Below are 19188 nucleotides of genomic sequence, written 5' to 3'. Positions count from 1 at the left end.
GGGGGTCTGACTCAACACTTGTGTACATTTGAGTTTGTTCTGTGAGTTTTATTGTGACCTTTGGTGAACTCAAGCGAAACGACTTCAAATCAAATCAAACTTTATTGTAATTCTATCAGCCGTGCAGCAGTGATCCAGGCACTTTCAAGCAATCTGCAAAATATCAGATTCACCAAATGCACAGTACAATAGACAAAGAAGCCAAGGAAAAGTACATCTACGGCAAAAATAATAGTAAGGGTCACAAATCACAAAAGGTCAAAATGAGTTTGGAGTGTCTGCGTGGAAATTGATGCAAGAGATCAAGTTTTATTTACAGCGAGAAGCCAATCAGTGCATAGCAAGCGTCTTTGCCCTACTTCAACATTCACATCCAGGCCTGCTGCAGCAAAGAAGGGTCACCCTTTTGGGAGCCATTGCCGTCGGTGACACTTTGGGAAAGTTTGGTGGCTGGTGTCAAAGATCTGTATGAGCTCCTTTAATAACATTCCACAAACACTCAGGAGAGCAATGCAAAGCTCGGTGACTCCCATCAGAGCCCTCGTCACCCACGTTGGCCTCCCATTCATCATCCTGACAGCACCTGACACTCGCACTAACAACGTCTTCTCTCCCTTTTCCTTTGAGTCATCCTTTTCAATAACGTGTCTCCTGCTGTCGTCCTCTCAGTTGTATGTTTCTCTTTTCTGTTCATCTCGCTTCGGTTCTCGGCTCATCATCGGTCCTCTCGTTGGACTTTCCCTCGCTTCATTCTTACCTACTCCTACGTGTCTTCCTATTGTTGGTGCCGGGGAGTCAAAATGCCCGAGGAACAACTGAGTTGAAGAGATTTCTGGTTGTTTTGGTCCAAAAGAAGCGAAAACGAATCGACATGCATCGGCTCCACAGTGAGCATGGTGCATTTTTAGTGCCCTGAGAAATTTTAGTCTGCGTGAAGAATGGAAAGCGAACATTCGATTTCAACATGGAATGCGAAATGTAAGATACATGGTATATGTGCATCTCATTAAATTTTATTAATTTCAGTATGTATGCTCTTGCAGTAGGCAGATTCATTTACAGTAACACACGAGATAAATACAAATGGCCAATTCCTATCCTTCTAAGGTAGTTTGAATCACGTTGCATAAAAGCCAAACTCGTCAGCTGTGTTGCTGCAGAATTAATGTGTTCATGCTTCGGTTTGTTGTTCACAGCTTTAAGGGAGGTGAAATGTCTCAAAGGTCCATATTTAGAACTGCTCTGGAACATCTCAACCACCCTCATCCAATCCACTTGTGTTTTTCAATACCATCAAAATATGTTGTTTTGCTCCCAGGCTCCATTTGCTGGCCTCTCAAGATAGAGCATGATTGTTGCAGTCTGCTTTCCAAAGCACCTGAAAGGATGTCAAACATCTGCTTGAGCCCAAATGTGTTGACTAATGTGTGCAGTGTGAGTAGATCTCAGTATTTCATTTGTTTGTCTCTCCGTAGAAGGAAACTGCGCCGGGAAAGACGGCCATCTGCCCCAAACAGCCCGGCTCGCTGGGCGTCACCTTGGAGTCACTTAACAAGCTCAATCACAGCAGCTCGAGCGTCCGCAAAGAGTCCGTCACCGATGGTGGGAGGTTAGAGGCATTGTGTGGCAGCAAGGTGGACGAGCCATCCTCATCCGGTTTCTCAGGCAAGACTGGCGCTGATCCAGCAGGCTTCCTCAGTGACTCGCTTTACAACAGCTTTTCGTCCTGCAACAGCCAAGTCTCCAACGATGTGTGACAGGAACCCCCCCCCCCACCCCCACCCTCCCCCACAACCATGCGTGATTATTTGGGTGTCCAACAGCATAGATTGACTGACCGCTGCGAGTGTTCCTGCTGCCCGCGGCGGCCGGGAAGAATCAACTTTGATTTGAGTGACTGCAGTCCTCCACCTCACCTCTTGATGAAGAGCCCAACCAAAAAGCACTTAGAGGCGGAAAGCTCAAACCAGTAGTTTGATGGTAGCAATACGTGACTCATTGCACCTTGTGGTGTCCTTTTGGGTTTACACTGTTTTTTGGCCAAATCAAGTCAATGACAATACTGGCAGTTGCTTTGGATCTTCCAAGACATTTAATCTGCTGCTACATCTGGCCCTTCACGTTGCACCCGGCTCAGTTTTATTGTTAATTTAAGAGTTCTTCCAATATCAAAGAAGCGGACACTTGCTTGGACTTCCTACAAGTGTCTTCCAACATGTTCTTAGTTCTGAAAAACTCATTTACAAGATTGACATCTCTTGGCTCGCATCTTCTTGAGACTAATGAGGAAGTTATTTCTTTACTTACTAAACTCCTCTTTAGCGCAGATTAACAGACTGTTGGTAGCTCAGGGAACATACTGAACTCAAATCGATTGTACCATCAGGAAGATGTTGACTTGCATACAAACACCACGAATAATTTGTTTCTCGGTTTCCGCGACGCAAAGTCCATCTCGTGCGTGGTTTTCTGAAGCAAACCTGAACCAAACCTCACCTCTCAGATGTATGATTATTTTGTAAATAAAAGTGGTATAAGTTAATATCAGAAGGGGCATTGCTAATTCATATATGCAAATATGCACACAAAAATACACCTGTACATTCTTTTTGCCAATCTTTCAAATGAGCTTTTGAAAATAGCTTGTTACTTGTCTTATTGAATTCTTTTGGGGTTCTTGTTTGAATAGAAATCTTTATTTTGATCAAAAGAAGAGCTAAAATATTTTATTTTAAAAGACATATATCGGTAACGTCATGCCAAATTCCTATTTGGAACTTGACCAGCTGGTGCTAATCAACACAGCAGACTTTGTGTCGCAATTTTTTCATGAAAGTGTTGATAGTGTGCGTGACGTGCGGAGAGCTTGTGTATTTTTCTATAGGTGTCGAGTATTTATACCCATGTTTTTGTACTATCGGACTGTAGTGTGATTCACCTCTCTCCTTAAATGTTCCCTTGGGAATGGTTACCAGCAGTGTTACTTTGGTAAATATGATTAACTCTTCATTGTTTTAATTATTACTGCGTGCAATCTTTGTCCGTTACACTAATGCTCTATTTTATGTAACTATTTCCGAAATAAATATGACAAATATTTTCTGTTGGCAGCCAAGTGTGTAGATGTTTGTCTGTCCCAGCATGTGTACTCCGTCTTCCAGGAAGGAAGCGAAAGCGCCCCAAAGGGGCTATGCCTGTAATCAGTTTTCTCCTAACAATCTGTCAACAGGAGACGGTTTGCGCCAAGAGCGCACAGGGATTTCCAAGTAAGCAGTCTCATGATGCTTCATTATGCAGCCTGAATAAATGCAATTAGTGAATCTCCATCATGGTGATTGTGTGCCATAATCTGCCTAATATCCTTGCATGCATTGATCTGGTTCTGCAACAAAACGTTCATGTGTACCTTTGTCTGGCAGTTCAGCTGCTCCTTGCAGGCTGCACAGGGTAATAGGTCACTGAATTATCAGTGCCACTGTGATGTGTACTCTACTCCACACACACCTTCACAATCTAATGAGAAATTTGGCCATTCCGGAGCGAGCAAGAGCACAGATATCACAACGCCGGTAGATAGGAAGAGATTTTTCTTTCTTATCTTAGCGCCTAGGTTAATGCTGGACTGAAGACAAACAGAACGGCAAATAAACGTAAAAAGACAGTCCTGCATCTAAAGTCAGACGTCTCTGAGGTCAACCAAATCCAACCAAAATATTTGTGGAACAATAGGCTTCTAAAAACATACAAAAATAATGACTTCCAGCTGCAAACATGCGGGATGACACCCGACCTCGTTGGTCTGCATTATGTTATACCTCTGCAATACAGCATTTCAGCAAGTGAGTGCACCCTCCAGCCTCTTTAATCAACCATGGCGAGGCTCATTCTGAATGGAAAAAAAGTCTTGTTAAACTGCTTGGTCAGTGTGCTGCACTTAAATTTGAGGGCGTTGACAATCTCTGATAGCCTAAGACGGTGATTAATAATTACAAGGACATCTTTGTTCATCTATATGCAAGCAATGTCTTATGAATGGAAAAACAATTGCTGTGAGATTTTTTTTTTCACTCAAGAAGGGTTGGTAAACACACACAGAAAAACATACTTGATTTTCGTTTGCACGTGATTAAAATGTGTTAATGCATATAATTCATTTATTGTTGAGGAAAACATGGGAAAATTGCATCAATTTACCACATTTTAATCATGCGCAACTGATGTACATGTTCCAATTAAGTAAATCCATTTTTTCCAGTGCACATTCATAGCAACATTTTAATTATTTTGGAATATCCTCAGAATTATTTTGTTCCATGTCAGTTATTGAACTTCCAGTGAACAATATGAGAGTGTGAGCGTGAAAACATCAAATTCAACTCACCTGCTCACCATACCTGAAATATTGTAACGTGACACCAGTGGGGGGTTTGAAGGCTGTTGGGGGGTCGCACCGGTATTCGCACCACGCCTCCTCCACCATTTTTTTTTATAAATAGCTTTTGCAGGCCGTGTCAAATCTTACTTTTTAGTATCTGCCCCAGGCTACTAAAAAGTGGACGGCAAGCCATAAATGGCCCCAGGGCCCTCGTTTGGATAGCTATGCAACGATGCCATTTAGATGCTGTAAAAATTGAGAAAACTTTTCATCGCTCAAGCACAATTATGGAAAACTTAAAAGACAACACAGCGTTCATGCCTGCACTGTTCGCGCCTCGGTCACGTGGTGCTCTATAAGGGTCCTGCGCTCATAGTGCGGGTGCAGTAGTGGCCGCGATCCCCAACGAGCGTGGAGGATGCTGACGAGCGCGAGCGTGTGCGCGCTTATTCCGCGGCGCTTAGTCCCGCTGTTCGCCTTCTGAGCAACTTTTTCCGTTCGGATGCCCTCCCGGGAGACATGCGTCTGCTCGTTTTGGCGACTCTTTTTGGAGTCCTGGCTCACGCAGGTACGTGCAGCCGGTCCCTTTGGCGAGGAGTCACGCGCGGGCGTGCATGGTTTGCTTTTTATATTTACATGTAACGCGCACCTTCTCGATTCTAAAATATTTCATCTCGATGCTTTGATTTTTGTTTTCACATTTCAAGAGTGACTTGCATTGTGAGAAAACTTTGGCGTAGCTGCATATGAAATATTATTTGGCATGAGTTTTGCGCACTGTATTGAAGCCATGCAAGCAGGTGACAGGCAGTTTGGGCACATCTGCCAAAGGAGCATTACTCAGGATGACTTTTCAAAATGGGTTCATTTATCTGGATTATATTATTCATACACAGGTACAAACAATCAGAGTAATAAATAATAAGCTATATACTTCCCACAGAAAAAAAACGGCACTGAATGATAAAATTTTTTTCTTTCTGTCTGTCTGTCTGTCTGTCTGTCTGTCTGACTGACTGACTTTCCTTCTTTCTTTCTTTATTTCCTTCTTTCTTTCTTTCTTTGTTTCTTTCTTTCTTACTTTCTTTCTTTCTTTCTCTCTTTCTTTCTTTCTACAGCCTAAGATGGATGTAAGGAACTACATTGCATTTCTTTTTGTCAGTCTGAATGATCCCATCTGACTAATCGAATGTTATGTTCATGCTGATAAGCTGCATTTTACCTCCCAGCTCGACAGAGTCCCTGTGAAATAATAAGAAGCTGCTTGCATCCGCAATCAGATCCCAACTGACGGATGGAGCCACTCACTAGTGTTTTGTTGTGATTGGTTGTGTTTATCAGTCACAAACTTGGCAGATTAATGGCTTCCACCTTTTCCATAATTACACCAATGAGCAGATGTGCTGTGTTTGGCTTGATTGATGCTGCTTCAATGATTGGTTCACATTAGAGGAACTAATTTGAGTCGACTCTCAGGGTTCACCGATGTTGTTATGCATTGCACAGAATATATTGTCTGTTTTCCACACTGCAGTTTCTGTGGCAAAACAATCACGAGGGCTTCATGTGCAGGTTTTTTGTCGCACAAACACACGCGGCTGCTTTGAAAGTAGCCAGTAAAACGTTTCCCCTTTGCAAGGTGGCGTGGTGGCACTTCCCTTAGGCGCTGTATCAAGTTCCTTTTGTTTGCATTGTAAATGAAACTTTACCGACCTTGCTAAAGCTGGTTGTTAAAAATACCACTGATGTGATTTTATGGCCTTCCCTCATTTCATGGATGCAGCCATCATTATGTGCTCAGCATCCTTTGGAAAAAATCTTCAGCCACCCCCTAGCTCGAGGTGATGTCAAGCTTGCAGTGCAGCAGACGGAAGACTCCATTAGTTTTGTTTGGACATGGAGCCATACCTTATGCTTGGCCTTTGTGGACTTTGAAAACTGTGAGTGAGGGTGTTCGAGTGTGAAAAGGAGGCAGACATTAGTTGTGGTAAAATAAGAGCACGGTGACAATAAATAAATGAGTAGCATGATGTTATGGATGACAGATCAGATCAAATCTCAAATTCTCTCATGACTCCTCGTCTTTTGTAAATACATATGCAGTATGCAATTTCAATAGTGCGCAGGGTCACAGGAAACTGTGGAGCTTTCCCAGCTGACTTAGGCTGTGAGAGGTTACACCCTGGCAGGGCTGTCGCCAGCGATTTGGTCCCTGTGAAAATAACATCACAGCAAATTGAAAATATTTTTCAGGGAATTAGGGCCCTTAAAAGCGTCATGACCTTTTTTCCTGGCACCATGGACTACTCTCGTGTCATTCACAGAACCGCACACAAACACAAGGTTACATTCACAGCAATGAGTACAATTGGATTTGTTTTTTAATTTGTGATGAAGCTTCTGAAGAAAATCAAGCACAGGGAGAACATATACTGTAGACTTCACACAAGGTCAACTGTAACTAGAATCTAATTTGGTCAAAGAATCCTCCAAATTGTACACCTTTCTGGTTCTGCAAAAGCCTGGATTTTGTCATTAACACCCATGCATAGGAAACGCAGAAAAACAATACATAATTTTGCAAAGTCAAAAACTGTATCAAAAGGGGTGGGAGTATCCTGGATCTACTCCTTTTCCCAGATCACACCAAAATGTAATTATTCCTATCATGGCCAACCCTTGAGTACATCCGCTCCTTGGTGAAGAAATAATCTTTTTCTTCTTTCACCATCCTCCTTTGTTTGATGCGTTTGCAGGAGACGCCCTTCAAATCCAGTGTTACCAGTGTGAGATGAAGCACGACTGCTCAACACCCGAGTACGTTGTGAACTGCACCGTCAACGTGCAGGACATGTGCCAAAAGGAGGTGCTTGTCAAACCTGATGGTGAGTGACAATTTCCGCTGCGCCCTGTTGACAAAGCAACAGTTTTGTACGTCATATTTGTCTTTTAGTATGAATAGATTGTTCCGCTCAAGTTGACAAAGCTGAACACTTGCTGCGTCCATGGCCCGCCACACACCGAGTGACCATGACTGAACTGTTGCGAGGTGCCTCTGCAATGAGCGGGCAATGCTGTGATGCAAAATTTCAATCGCAGCTGAACCCTATCCCCAATCTAAGAACTCCACAAATAGAACAGCAAAGCAAAAATTCCATATTACAAAAACAAGTTTTCTGGTTACCAAGCAAGAGCAAGCCCGCTCCCAATACAGTATATACATGTTTTACAACACTACGTAAGTATACAGTATTTAGAATTTCATCTGTACCTTTGGTTTACAAGCAAAGCTTGATGAGTCTTTGTTGCCGAAATGTATGAGTGCCATCAATGAAGGCCAATAGCCAATGAAGGCCAATAGCCTCTCAAATATCCACTCTCTCCTTTCCTCTCTTCCGCTCTTTGTATTATTAGGATAAAAGTGGTGAAGGCCTTCTAGTTTTTCCTTGTCATTTATGCTATTTTCTGCTTCAATAAAGTAATATGTGGGTATGCTACATTTTTTTCCTGAGAAGAACACTGAGGGTTTCGATTTTTCTATTGCAGTGAGTTGGTATGTGTGCGACGGTGAGTCGCCGGCGATAATTCGTTCGCGATTTTCTATTTCAGTTGCATTCGGTTGGATCGCTCGGGGTGCGGCGGGTCTAAGATGACCCTACCTAGGTGGACACAAAGAAAAGTGTGAATAAAACAAGGAAACCATGATTGCCTTTCATTTCCATGCTATACTGTGACAGAAGTGATGAATAAATGCCAGACTGATGCTATGCGACTACGCCGCAGATGAAATCAGAGGCCTGGTCCGATTCCACCGGGAGTAGATTAATAATCCGACTTGTCCCTTCTTCACAGGGATTCATTATCGGAAGTCGTGCGCATCGTCCGCAGCGTGCCTCATCGCTTCCTCCGGCTACCAGCAGTTCTGCACCGGGAGGCTGAACTCGGTCTGCATTTCCTGCTGCAACACAGCACTCTGCAACGGGCCCAAGAGGAAGCGGCCCGTTCACTCGATGGCAACGCCCAACCCACAGATGAGCATCATCATCACTCTCCTTCTTTCGCTTCTTTCTCTGTCGCATCTCCTGCACGCCGCTTGTTTGATCTGAACCATGGGATTGGGGATGGGTTTTTTTTTAAGCTTGTTTCTACACACATCCAAAAAGACCATTTAGGAAAATCCTGAACCCGGTCAGCACCACTAGGAATCTCAGTGGGTACGCCATCTCAATCATCTGTTTTGTGGAACACCAGAGAACCGTGCAGGTTTGTTTCGAGGGGGAGGTCGGGGTGGTGCACCAAAATATGAGGCGGACATTTCCTGCTGTCATGGCTGCCACTATAAGTTATATGAATTGTCTTGCCCTCGGTGTTGCTGTAGTCATCAAGTAAATGCACAATGGTAAGCCCACACCATCCTCAGGCATGATGGATAGTGCCTAAAGTGATTTATGCATACTTATATGTATATATAAAGCATTTCAATTGTATTTCTTTCTTTGACCCCTGGTTCAAGCGTCAGACCCGAAGAGCAACAAAGAAAGAAATGAGTGAAGTCAACACAAGAACCACAAGCACAATATAACTCTCACTTTGAGAGTTGCTTCAGGTTGTAAGTAATGTTTAGAATTAGATCAAGATCAACTAGCCTGATTAGTGTATGAAACAACACTCATTTCAGAATAAATGATGCTTTCACGCTTGCTTTCATTCTTTCCTCAGTATGTGTGATAATGCCTTTATTTGGTTCAGTGTTTCGGTATTTAAATATTATGGTTTTGCTCTGATTGGTCTTTTATGAAGAGTAAAAATATTCTTCTGATATGAATTGTGAGTGGATTTTGTGTTGACACAGCATGAGTGTTTTTTTGATGGGGTGGGGGCATTCACAACCACTTTCATGTTTTTTTTCAAGGGTGCTACACTTGAATTAACTTTAAGTACAGGTATGAAAAATATTGCCAAGCAGGGGCCATGAGGGTTACTTTTTGTGTCGTGAATGCTTGTACACAAATGAACCTTGTCCAGTTGGCAAAGTCAGAATGGGCATAATGCTAACAAGAACAGACATTTCTCAGTCTGTGTGGCTTTTCTGAGGAGGAAAAAGTAAGTCCTGCTAAGTTAATAATAACCCCCACAAAAATGTGTTGAGATCATCCAATTACTGATTGTTTTCAGCATTTTCATCCTCACTAAACTTTGAATTAGGCTTTTTTTTTCTTTTTTTGGATTATCTTTATGCGGATGTTTCATGCTCAGCTCAAGAGGGTGAGGAAACAATGTACGGTAAAAATAAACCCAAGGCATCAACCACTATGACTTATACTACTCTGTGCATTTGATCGTTACAGTCATCCACCATGTACTATTATACCTAACAGTTTACCCCTTCGTGATGGGCACTTGTGTCCCAATCAAAGACGATGAACTTGTCAGGAATTTGATTCGGGGACGCATAGCCAGGGGCACAACTGAGCTGCTCACAATTATTGACTCAGGCAGAGAAACAACTTATTAGCACTACGCCGATTTCGTGAATAATGTGAGCTGGTTACATGCAAACTACCGTGCAGCTCTACTGTTGCCTCAACATGGGCTCTGTTAAGGCCGAGTGCAGAGGAGGAGGTCGGCATAGGCTAACCACACCTCCGGCTGTGGTTAAAGGGCAGCAAAAGCAGCTCATTATTAAAAATAATAAGAGTAAGGTGAACCTAAAGCCTAGCTCTAATGATGTGCACACAAACAAGTGACAATGGAGTTGTGGCAGAAATACTTAACTCATAAGTGTACGATGGGGGAAGAGCCACCATACAATGAGTCAATCATCTCTATTCCTTATACTATATGAAATAACTCCACATTTGAACGCTCATCCTAAATCTACGGACGAAGCAGCTTTAAAAGCTACTTAACCGTTGCTACTTGCAGTAAAACGTAGGCACACAGTAAAATGGCATCAAAATTAAAGCAGCTCATGATGGAAAATGAATGGCAAGATGCAGGAAAGCATTCAACCAATGTGAAATATACTGCCCTTCACCAAAATGGTTAGCATTATGGCTACTACTCTCAATTCTTACACAGTACACACGAAATGAATAGAAAAATGGGAGATGGGGGGTGGGGTGGGGGTGGGGGGATATGGATTGTGCACGACTGCTCTCTAGCGTTTACCTCCCTTCATTTTCAAACTTTTCATTGTTAGAAAGGATCAATAGATATGACGTGAAAATAAAATAAAATACTGGTAATTGTGGCCAATATTTAGCTATAACATTCATGGCTTTTTTAAAATTAATACAGCTAAAACTATTTTGTAATTTAAAATGAAATAATTATAAAAATATTTTGGGGTTTTTTTTGTTTTGTTTTTGTTTATGTTCTTGGACGCAAAATGGACAGAAATGGCCGTCACAGGATCCAGGAGGTGAAGAGGGCAATTAAGTTCCCACTGAAGACCCGGGAGCCAAATACACAATGAACGTGTCACGGTTCGCTTGACACGTTATAATTGAATGAAAAAAGTTACAATTGAATTAAATCTGTTGCACAAATCTACTAAAAAGTATTTGGATGTGAAAGGACGACAGTCGGAAACTGTTTAGGATAGTTCAATGCTGATATGCTGCCTCTGCGGTCGTGGGATGCATCTTTATAATGGTGAAAGAGAATCTTCATCGTAAATGGAAAGGAATTTAACAAGTGTAACTTTACAACAGTGCTAAATGAAAATGAACCTGCTTTCAGAATTGACTCCCGCAATTGGGATTGCAGCAACAACTAAAATTCAGATTTTTTTTTCCCCCTGCGATTGGCTTGCGAACCAATTCAGGGTGTACGCCAGGGGTGTCAAACTCATTTTTGTCCGCGGGCCACATTGTAGTTACGGTTTGCCTTGGGGGGCCGTTATGAATTTTGGGAAACCATATAAATGTTGAATCATCTCCACATATTACATGCACAGCACACAACAAATCGATGAATAACTAGTTTTAAAATCAGAAGTCAAGAATAATGACCGTTATTGTGGAGTACATATGACAATTTGGTTCAGAATTGAGCAGGCATCATCGAACTTGACATGCTCGATTTGCTTTCGCGGGCCACATAAAATGATGTGGCGGGCCAGATCTGGCCCCCGGGCCTTGACTTTGACACATGTGGTGTACGCCGTCTACTGCCCAAAGCCAGCTGGGATAGGCTCCGACACGCCGGCTGACCCTCGTGAGAAAATACACATTAGAAAATGAATGGATGGATATTTTATTTGTTGCCTTTCTGTTGTTTCATTCTCCAGTCTTGTGGGTGGCGGTAATGCACTTGAAAGCTGGTTTGTCAACCGTCAAATAAATTACAGAAGAAGAAGAAATCTATTACACTAGCTAATGCCATACACGCGGGGTCGCTGTTTCACCTTTGACGAGTCATTGTGCATGAAAGTAAATCTCCGGGAACCCGGAAGCGCTCATCCATTTGCCCTGACTGCTGCTGCTGCTGCTCTGTTCATTGAGGTTGTGGCGACTTAAATCACCCGCGACCGGCACATCCGTCCAGATCGGGCGCCTGGGATATTTACCTTGAATTCGGCTAGAAGGCGAGCGAGCATGGCTGGTCGACTGCCGGCTTGCGTTGTCGACTGTGGCACAGGGTATGTGTGGAACTTGCTAGCGCTATTTAGCTGCTGTTTGCTTGCATGTCAATTTCCTGGCTAACGCCCTCCTCGTTAGCACCGCTTTCCTCTCTAATCTGTATCGTCAAAGTTGCCAGTTATTCTTACTTAGGGGCACTCCAAATCGCCCAGGCTTGCTTTGTTTGATACCGCTGCTTTTAAAAACTGTTTCCTTTCGGTGGCTAATGGGACGAATGCTACTTCCCGGTCCACTCTCCCCTCACAAACCACGACGTCAACATAATTTGAGCTGTAGCAACCCGTAATTTCCAGCAAGTGTGGGATAGGCAAATAGCGACTTACTGACTGACTCTCTTCCCCATGCAGGTACACAAAGCTTGGTTATGCTGGAAACACGGAACCTCAGTTCATCATACCGTCATGTAAGTCATGAGATGAAAGAGCTAGTTTAATGACGTGACAGAAAACTGAAAGGCCATTCAGAGTTCTGCACACCAACAGAAAGATTTTCAGATCTATTTGTACTATGTTCTCATGGCAGCTGAAAAAGTCACTTCAATTAAAAAAAAATCTTATTTGGTTTAAAGTAGAACCTATTGAAGAAGCTTTGTTGATTTGTTTTCTCACTTATTTCCTGTTTGATCAGGCATCGCAATCAAAGAGTCAGCCAAAGTTGGAGACCAGGCGCAGCGCCGAATGATGAAGGGCATTGATGATCTGGATTTTTTCATTGGTGATGAAGCCATCGATAAGCCATCATATGCAACAAAAGTGAGATGTCATTTTGCCATGCATAAACGGTTTGGTTACACTTTTCAGCAGAGGATTGACACTTACCATTTTCTCCATCCCAGTGGCCAATCCGACACGGAATAGTGGAAGACTGGGATCTAATGGAGAGGTTCATGGAGCAGGTCATCTTCAAGTATCTGCGGGCAGAACCTGAAGATCATTACTTCCTCTTGGTAAAAGCTCAGTTTCCTACATTCTGTGTACCTACCCAGAAATAGTTGCATTGTTTTATTCAGCCATTGGTAACGTGTTATGTGTCTCGTCCTTACAGACAGAACCTCCATTAAACACACCAGAAAACAGAGAGTACACAGCAGAGATCATGTTTGAGTCGTTCAACGTCCCAGGTCTCTACATTGCTGTTCAGGTACCAAAGTGTGACAATCAACTTCTTTACGGGATACTGAGAGAAGTGTGGCGCACTTTGTATGATTGTGTGAATGTAATCACTTCATGATGATGTTACATGTTAATGGTATAGGCGGATCGGTGAAGCGTCTTTTATGATGCGGATGTTATATCGGTCTGACGTGACAAAGAAAGAGCTGAGCCAAAGGTGAAGTTCTCGATTTACCGGTCGATCTATGTTCCCACCCTCACCTCTGGTCACGAGCTGTGGGTCGTGGCCGAAAGAATGAGGTTACGAATGCAAGCAGCCGATATGAGTTTCCTACTTAGGGTGTCCGGGATCTCCCTTAGAGATAAGGTGAGAAGCTCGATCATCCGGGGTGAGCTCGGAGTCGAGCCGCTTCTCCTCCACATCTCCAGATGAGGTGTCCCAGGCATATGATTAGGTTCCCCCTTGGACACCTGAGGTGTCCTGGGCATATCCCACCGGCAGGAGGCCCCAGGGACAACCCAGGACACACTGGAGAGACTTTGTCTCCCAGCTGCACTAGGAATGACTTGGGATCCCCCAGGATGAGCTGCAAGAAGTGGTGGGGAGAGGGAAGTCTGGGCTTCCCTGCTAAAACCATGGCCCCAGCGACCCGGCCCCGGATAAGCAGTAGAAAGTGGATGGATGGACGGATGAAACTGATGGAATACTTCGGGTGTAGTGTACTCCAGCACAAAAATATATAACATTAATAACATACAAACACTCTAAATTGGCCGTAAGTGTGAGTGTGTGTGCGGATGGTTGTTTGTCTCTGTGTGCCCTGCGATTGGCTGGCAACCGGTTCAGGGTGTCCCCTGCCTACTCCCCGAAGATAGCTGGGATAGGCTCCAGCATGCGCCACGACCCTTGTGAGGATAAAGCGGATCAGAAAATGGATGGATGGATAATCACACGCACGCCCGCGCGCACATGTTTTTTCCCCATTTCCCCCTACACGTCCCACGATCAACTTGGAACCAGTCCGCGTTCTACCGGTCGATCGTTATCGACTGGTTGGACACCCACACAGAGGCAGATGTGATGATGTCATCAAGTAGCGTTATTACGCTTGGTTGGTAGAGTCTAAATCTCTACCAATGGCTGAATTTATGTGTTCCATGTCCTTGTAAAAAGTGAGACAACCACTCTACAAGCCGATGGTATGTTTAATTGTAAATATTGCAACTGTGGTCTTAGGCTGTCCTGGCACTGGCAGCCTCCTGGACGTCCCGACAGGTGGGCGAGCGAACACTGACGGGGACGGTGATCGACAGCGGCGATGGAGTCACGCACGTCATTCCAGTGGTGCGTTGACTGGCCGACTATACAGTATTCTTGTCTATTTTCCACCCGTTCCTGCCCTCATTTGGTTTTCTCATTGCATTCCAGGCTGAAGGCTACGTCATCGGCAGCTGCATCAAACACATCCCCATTGCGGGCCGGGACATCACATACTTCATCCAACAGCTCTTGAGGGAACGGGAAGTGGGAATCCCTCCTGAGCAGTCGCTGGATACCGCTAAAGCTGTCAAGGTCAGTCAGTTTGACTTCCTGCAGCTGAAGAGTTGGTCATCCTTTTTCGCATGTCACCTAGAGAGCGGTAGAACTGCTGAATTGGCATTAAGAAAAAGGAGAACAGACTGTACAGTCCTGACTTGCAAGTTTATTTCCTTCTGTGACCACACTTATAGCTCATACTCCTCATATATCAAATCCTTCTTCCCCAGGACGTATGGAAGCTTCCGTGTCAAACTGCTGTATTCACTTTCTTGTGCTGCTTCAATGCCGTGTGTTTCATCGTGTGTCACTACAGGAGCGCTTCAGCTATGTCTGCCCAGACCTTGTCAAGGAGTTTAACAAGTACGACACAGACGGGTCCAAGTGGATCAAGCAGTACACAGGTGTCAACGCCATCACCAAGAAAGCCTTCCAGATAGATGTGGGCTATGAGCGTTTCCTTGGGCCTGAGATCTTCTTCCACCCGGAGGTGCCTTTGCATTTCCATTCGGCCACATGTGGATTTTCACAAGTTCGAGTTTATAATCATTTGCTCTCATGCAGTTTGCCAACCCAGATTTCACGCAGCCGATCTCAGAGGTGGTTGATGAGGTCATCCAGAACTGCCCTATCGACGTCCGCCGCCCCCTCTACAAGGTGCAGAAACAAAATGCGACCAGGTTATGTGCATTTACTTTGTGTTAATATGTCACCTGTGCCACAGAACATTGTGCTCTCTGGAGGCTCCACCATGTTCCGAGACTTTGGTCGACGCCTGCAGAGAGATCTCAAGCGGACTGTGGATGCACGGCTGAAAATCAGTGAGGAACTGAGCGGTGGCAAGTTAAAGGTGAGGAGCACAGAGAAATTATTTTACTACATTACAAATGGAAAGTTTACAGTTACTGTAATTTGCAAAGAATCTTTAGAAGGAGGTGGTGTGTTTTATATAACAAGATGACATGAAAACTATTTCACACTTGGCCTTGAAACTTACTGAAAGGTTTGAGCCTCAGCCAAGTTCAAAGATGAAACCATTGAAAAATGTATTGTCATGATTATTATTCAGCAAATCAAATTTTTGATAGTTTCGTATAGTAATAAACTAATAAAAAGTAGACACAATAGTAGTAATGATATCAAAATATGTCTACATTCCCCCCATCTATATGCAGTCATAAATTAGTCCTTTGGCGCCATCTGCAGCATCTATAGCAATGCGCAGCTTAAATGCAGGAGGGGGCCACCATTTTTCAGCATTGTGACTGGGCAGTACAAGTCAGCACAACTAAGACATATCTACCATCTAATGGTAGTTGGTGATGTTACAACATAAACAATAGTCGACCTCTGCATCTTTGCAGTTTGACACCCCTGAATTTGCATATTCACAGATTTTTTTTTTTCCTCTGGACCAACCACCACTCCCCGGTTTTTGGTGGAAAATGCACTGTATATAGTGAACGTTTATCACTGCTTTATGAAGTTCTTACCAAAATTATTTTCAATCAAAGGGGTTACTCAGACTTATAAACCTTTTTCTTTGGGTGGGGTCGGGGGGGGGGCGGTCACTCATTCATTTTTGCAAAATTTTCAAAGTGAATAATGCTTGATCACAATTGAGCTCAGTTAGGTATTTCTGTGCTTCTGGTTATCTTTGTTTATTCATGTATTTATTTTTTTGGCAGCCAAAGCCCATTGATGTGCAGGTCATCACCCATCACATGCAGCGCTACGCCGTCTGGTTTGGAGGCTCCATGTTGGCGTGAAACAAAATGCGACCAGGTTATGTGCATTTACTTTGTGTTAATATGTCACCTGTGCCACAGAACATTGTGCTCTCTGGAGGCTCCACCATGTTCCGAGACTTTGGTCGACGCCTGCAGAGAGATCTCAAGCGGACTGTGGATGCACGGCTGAAAATCAGTGAGGAACTGAGCGGTGGCAAGTTAAAGGTGAGGAGCACAGAGAAATTATTTTACTACATTACAAATGGAAAGTTTACAGTTACTGTAATTTGCAAAGAATCTTTAGAAGGAGGTGGTGTGTTTTATATAACAAGATGACATGAAAACTATTTCACACTTGGCCTTGAAACTTACTGAAAGGTTTGAGCCTCAGCCAAGTTCAAAGATGAAACCATTGAAAAATGTATTGTCATGATTATTATTCAGCAAATCAAATTTTTGATAGTTTCGTATAGTAATAAACTAATAAAAAGTAGACACAATAGTAGTAATGATATCAAAATATGTCTACATTCCCCCCATCTATATGCAGTCATAAATTAGTCCTTTGGCGCCATCTGCAGCATCTATAGCAATGCGCAGCTTAAATGCAGGAGGGGGCCACCATTTTTCAGCATTGTGACTGGGCAGTACAAGTCAGCACAACTAAGACATATCTACCATCTAATGGTAGTTGGTGATGTTACAACATAAACAATAGTCGACCTCTGCATCTTTGCAGTTTGACACCCCTGAATTTGCATATTCACAGATTTTTTTTTTTCCTCTGGACCAACCACCACTCCCCGGTTTTTGGTGGAAAATGCACTGTATATAGTGAACGTTTATCACTGCTTTATGAAGTTCTTACCAAAATTATTTTCAATCAAAGGGGTTACTCAGACTTATAAACCTTTTTCTTTGGGTGGGGTCGGGGGGGGGGCGGTCACTCATTCATTTTTGCAAAATTTTCAAAGTGAATAATGCTTGATCACAATTGAGCTCAGTTAGGTATTTCTGTGCTTCTGGTTATCTTTGTTTATTCATGTATTTATTTTTTTGGCAGCCAAAGCCCATTGATGTGCAGGTCATCACCCATCACATGCAGCGCTACGCCGTCTGGTTTGGAGGCTCCATGTTGGCGTCCACTGTGAGTGTCAAACTATTTTGCTTGAAATTTTACGACTTGTATCTTTAATGTTTCATTTGTTTCGGCAGCCCGAGTTCTACCAAGTGTGCCACACCAAGAAAGACTATGAGGAAATTGGTCCAAGCATATGTCGCCACAACCCCGTGTTCGGGGTCATGTCTTAGGCCAGGGGGAGCTCGTTGGGCTGAACTGGATGGCAAAAGGAGGAAGCACATATGTGGCGGTCTCATGAGCCTTTGGTGCTCCAAAGGACCTCTCCATTCAGATCGAGTGACAGCGGACCAAACAAACTACCAACAATGGTAGCGACGTACTCCATCAATTAGAAGGGATGAGCAACAACTCTAATTGTGTTTCCTGCAAATAATTTAATAATCGCTGGTAAATATTTAATTAATGCTCACAGGGTTGTCACATGCTTACTTGACTTGAGTCTGCTTGAACATACCTGGGTCAGCTTGCCCATCAAGAGGCAAAAGTAAATAAAGGATGAGTCATGAAATGTTACCATACTGTCCTTCCAAAAGGTGTTGGAACAAGAATACTTAGTTTGTGTGAAGTTATAAACAAAAAAACAAAATAGTGAAAAAGTAGATGAAGTCTTTATGATGTTTGAGAGTGACATGATGACAAACACAAGCATCCAGCCATGCTCTGATGCAATTATGAGTCTTTGGCGGAATTGTTTTAACTCACTTTTCAATGCAGGCACATCTTCACAATACAAAAGTTTTAGTCACAGACGAACATGCGGTGAGATTTGTTGAATCCTGGTGTCTGTACTGCCATTCTAATAAAAGCTGAGATGTTTGACACCCTTTCTCCTGACTTTCTGATCACCATGTCATTATATTTAGTTGTGGCATCTGCTCCTCTCCTTCCTGACACATGATGCAAGTGTTTATTTTCATCCTTCAACTGACAGGGAAGTCATGTAGCCACACTCCGACGCTGGGAACATATGGAGCTGGCCGTCAGCATGTCCAAGCGTTTCCACCTGGCCCCAGATGAGCGCTTAAGCGTGCTTCTCTTCTTTGCTTTGTTCTCTGTGGCACTGGGCCTTCTGTCCACTCTGTTTTCCTGCACGACTGACTACTGGCTGCTGGGTTCGGCTGAGCTCTGCCATCCAGGAAGTGGCTCAAGAGAGACAGAGGTAGCATACGGTACTTTGTTTGCGCTTATTCAGCATTTCAAGTTAAAATGGTGGTAAAAAGATTCATTAAAGATACAAAAAAATGATTAGTATCCTTGCTGTGTCCCATGTGCATGTGTGCTGCTAAACCAATTAACATGTTTATCTACTGTAATTGTTACATCAAGACTTAAAAATGTTTTTTTCCTTACTCTGGGAATGACTAGGAGCCCTCTGCCAGAGGAGTAGAGGGGAACGCAAGAGTTCATAATACTCAAGCAGTTCTGAAAGATGAGAAGTACCAAGACCATGAAGACACATAAACCATTTAAACGAAGAAAAATAGATTGGACCCTTAATCACACACGGAGCCAATTCAGGGTTTCTAATAGCGGTGTAATGTGGGCCGCCTCCTGGTGTTTGTGAAGACGCGTGCTGCAGAATTTTGTAAAAGTTTTCAACCTGAAATACTGCTTTTCGGGACACCAGAGAGCAAGTATAGTCAAAGG

At 43.4% G+C, this 19188-nt stretch overlaps 3 protein-coding genes across 14 annotated transcripts in view; all 3 read left to right on the top strand.

Moving 5' to 3' along the window:
- The window catches only part of LOC109528536 (nck-associated protein 5), a 90912-nt gene extending 87802 nt beyond the window's left edge, over positions 1-3110 (top strand). For all 10 annotated transcript variants that reach the window (XM_019891265.1, XM_019891263.1, XM_019891268.1 and 7 more), the window contains one exon: positions 1476-3110. In XM_019891265.1, coding sequence (XP_019746824.1) covers positions 1476-1757 — 282 coding nt within the window. In that variant the 3' untranslated portion in view covers positions 1758-3110. The remainder of the gene's footprint in view (positions 1-1475) is intronic.
- A 1574-nt stretch (positions 3111-4684) lies between these two features.
- Positions 4685-9194, top strand: LOC109528576 (ly6/PLAUR domain-containing protein 1). Its single transcript, XM_019891367.1, has 3 exons — positions 4685-4943; positions 7132-7260; positions 8228-9194. The coding sequence occupies exons 1-3, from the start codon at positions 4895-4897 to the stop codon at positions 8479-8481; spliced, it is 432 nt and encodes a 143-aa protein (XP_019746926.1). The 5' UTR covers positions 4685-4894; the 3' UTR covers positions 8482-9194.
- A 2614-nt stretch (positions 9195-11808) lies between these two features.
- Positions 11809-18367, top strand: LOC109528563 (actin-related protein 3-like). Of its 3 annotated transcripts, none has more exons than XR_002170699.1 (12): positions 11809-12020; positions 12369-12424; positions 12649-12773; positions 12857-12967; positions 13066-13161; positions 14371-14478; positions 14563-14706; positions 14987-15160; positions 15235-15350; positions 16456-16625; positions 17464-17547; positions 17616-18367. XR_002170699.1 is itself a non-coding variant. In XM_019891350.1 (12 exons), the coding sequence occupies exons 1-12, from the start codon at positions 11977-11979 to the stop codon at positions 17709-17711; spliced, it is 1257 nt and encodes a 418-aa protein (XP_019746909.1). In that variant the 5' UTR covers positions 11809-11976; the 3' UTR covers positions 17712-18367. The 3 variants fall into 3 exon arrangements, 2 of the variants coding, with proteins under 2 accessions (XP_019746909.1, XP_019746908.1); XM_019891350.1 differs by lacking the exon at positions 16456-16625 and adding an exon at positions 15395-15520 and having other exon boundaries at positions 15235-15327; XM_019891349.1 differs by lacking the exons at positions 16456-16625; positions 17464-17547; positions 17616-18367 and adding exons at positions 15395-15520; positions 16359-16448 and having other exon boundaries at positions 15235-15327.
- Positions 18368-19188: the final 821 nt, after the last annotated feature.

Source organism: Hippocampus comes, unplaced genomic scaffold, assembly GCF_001891065.2.
Source record: "Hippocampus comes isolate QL1 unplaced genomic scaffold, H_comes_QL1_v1.1 scaffold174, whole genome shotgun sequence".
Taxonomy (NCBI): Eukaryota; Metazoa; Chordata; class Actinopteri; order Syngnathiformes; family Syngnathidae; genus Hippocampus; species Hippocampus comes.
This window is presented reverse-complemented; position numbering and strand designations above follow the sequence as displayed.

What these genes read in the sequence shown, in the direction of transcription:
- LOC109528563 (XM_019891350.1), top strand. Translation starts at nt 11,977, where the DNA reads ATGGCTGGTCGACTGCCGGCTTGCGTTGTCGACTGTGGCACAGG. An exon ending in AGCCATCATATGCAACAAAA is followed by an intron (nt 12,774 to 12,856) that starts GTGAGATGTCAT and finishes TCTCCATCCCAG; the next exon opens with TGGCCAATCCGACACGGAAT. An exon ending in TCCGCCGCCCCCTCTACAAG is followed by an intron (nt 15,328 to 15,394) that starts GTGCAGAAACAA and finishes CCTGTGCCACAG; the next exon opens with AACATTGTGCTCTCTGGAGG.
- LOC109528576 (XM_019891367.1), top strand. Translation starts at nt 4,895, where the DNA reads ATGCGTCTGCTCGTTTTGGCGACTCTTTTTGGAGTCCTGGCTCACGCA. An exon ending in TGGAGTCCTGGCTCACGCAG is followed by an intron (nt 4,944 to 7,131) that starts GTACGTGCAGCC and finishes ATGCGTTTGCAG; the next exon opens with GAGACGCCCTTCAAATCCAG. An exon ending in GGTGCTTGTCAAACCTGATG is followed by an intron (nt 7,261 to 8,227) that starts GTGAGTGACAAT and finishes CCTTCTTCACAG; the next exon opens with GGATTCATTATCGGAAGTCG.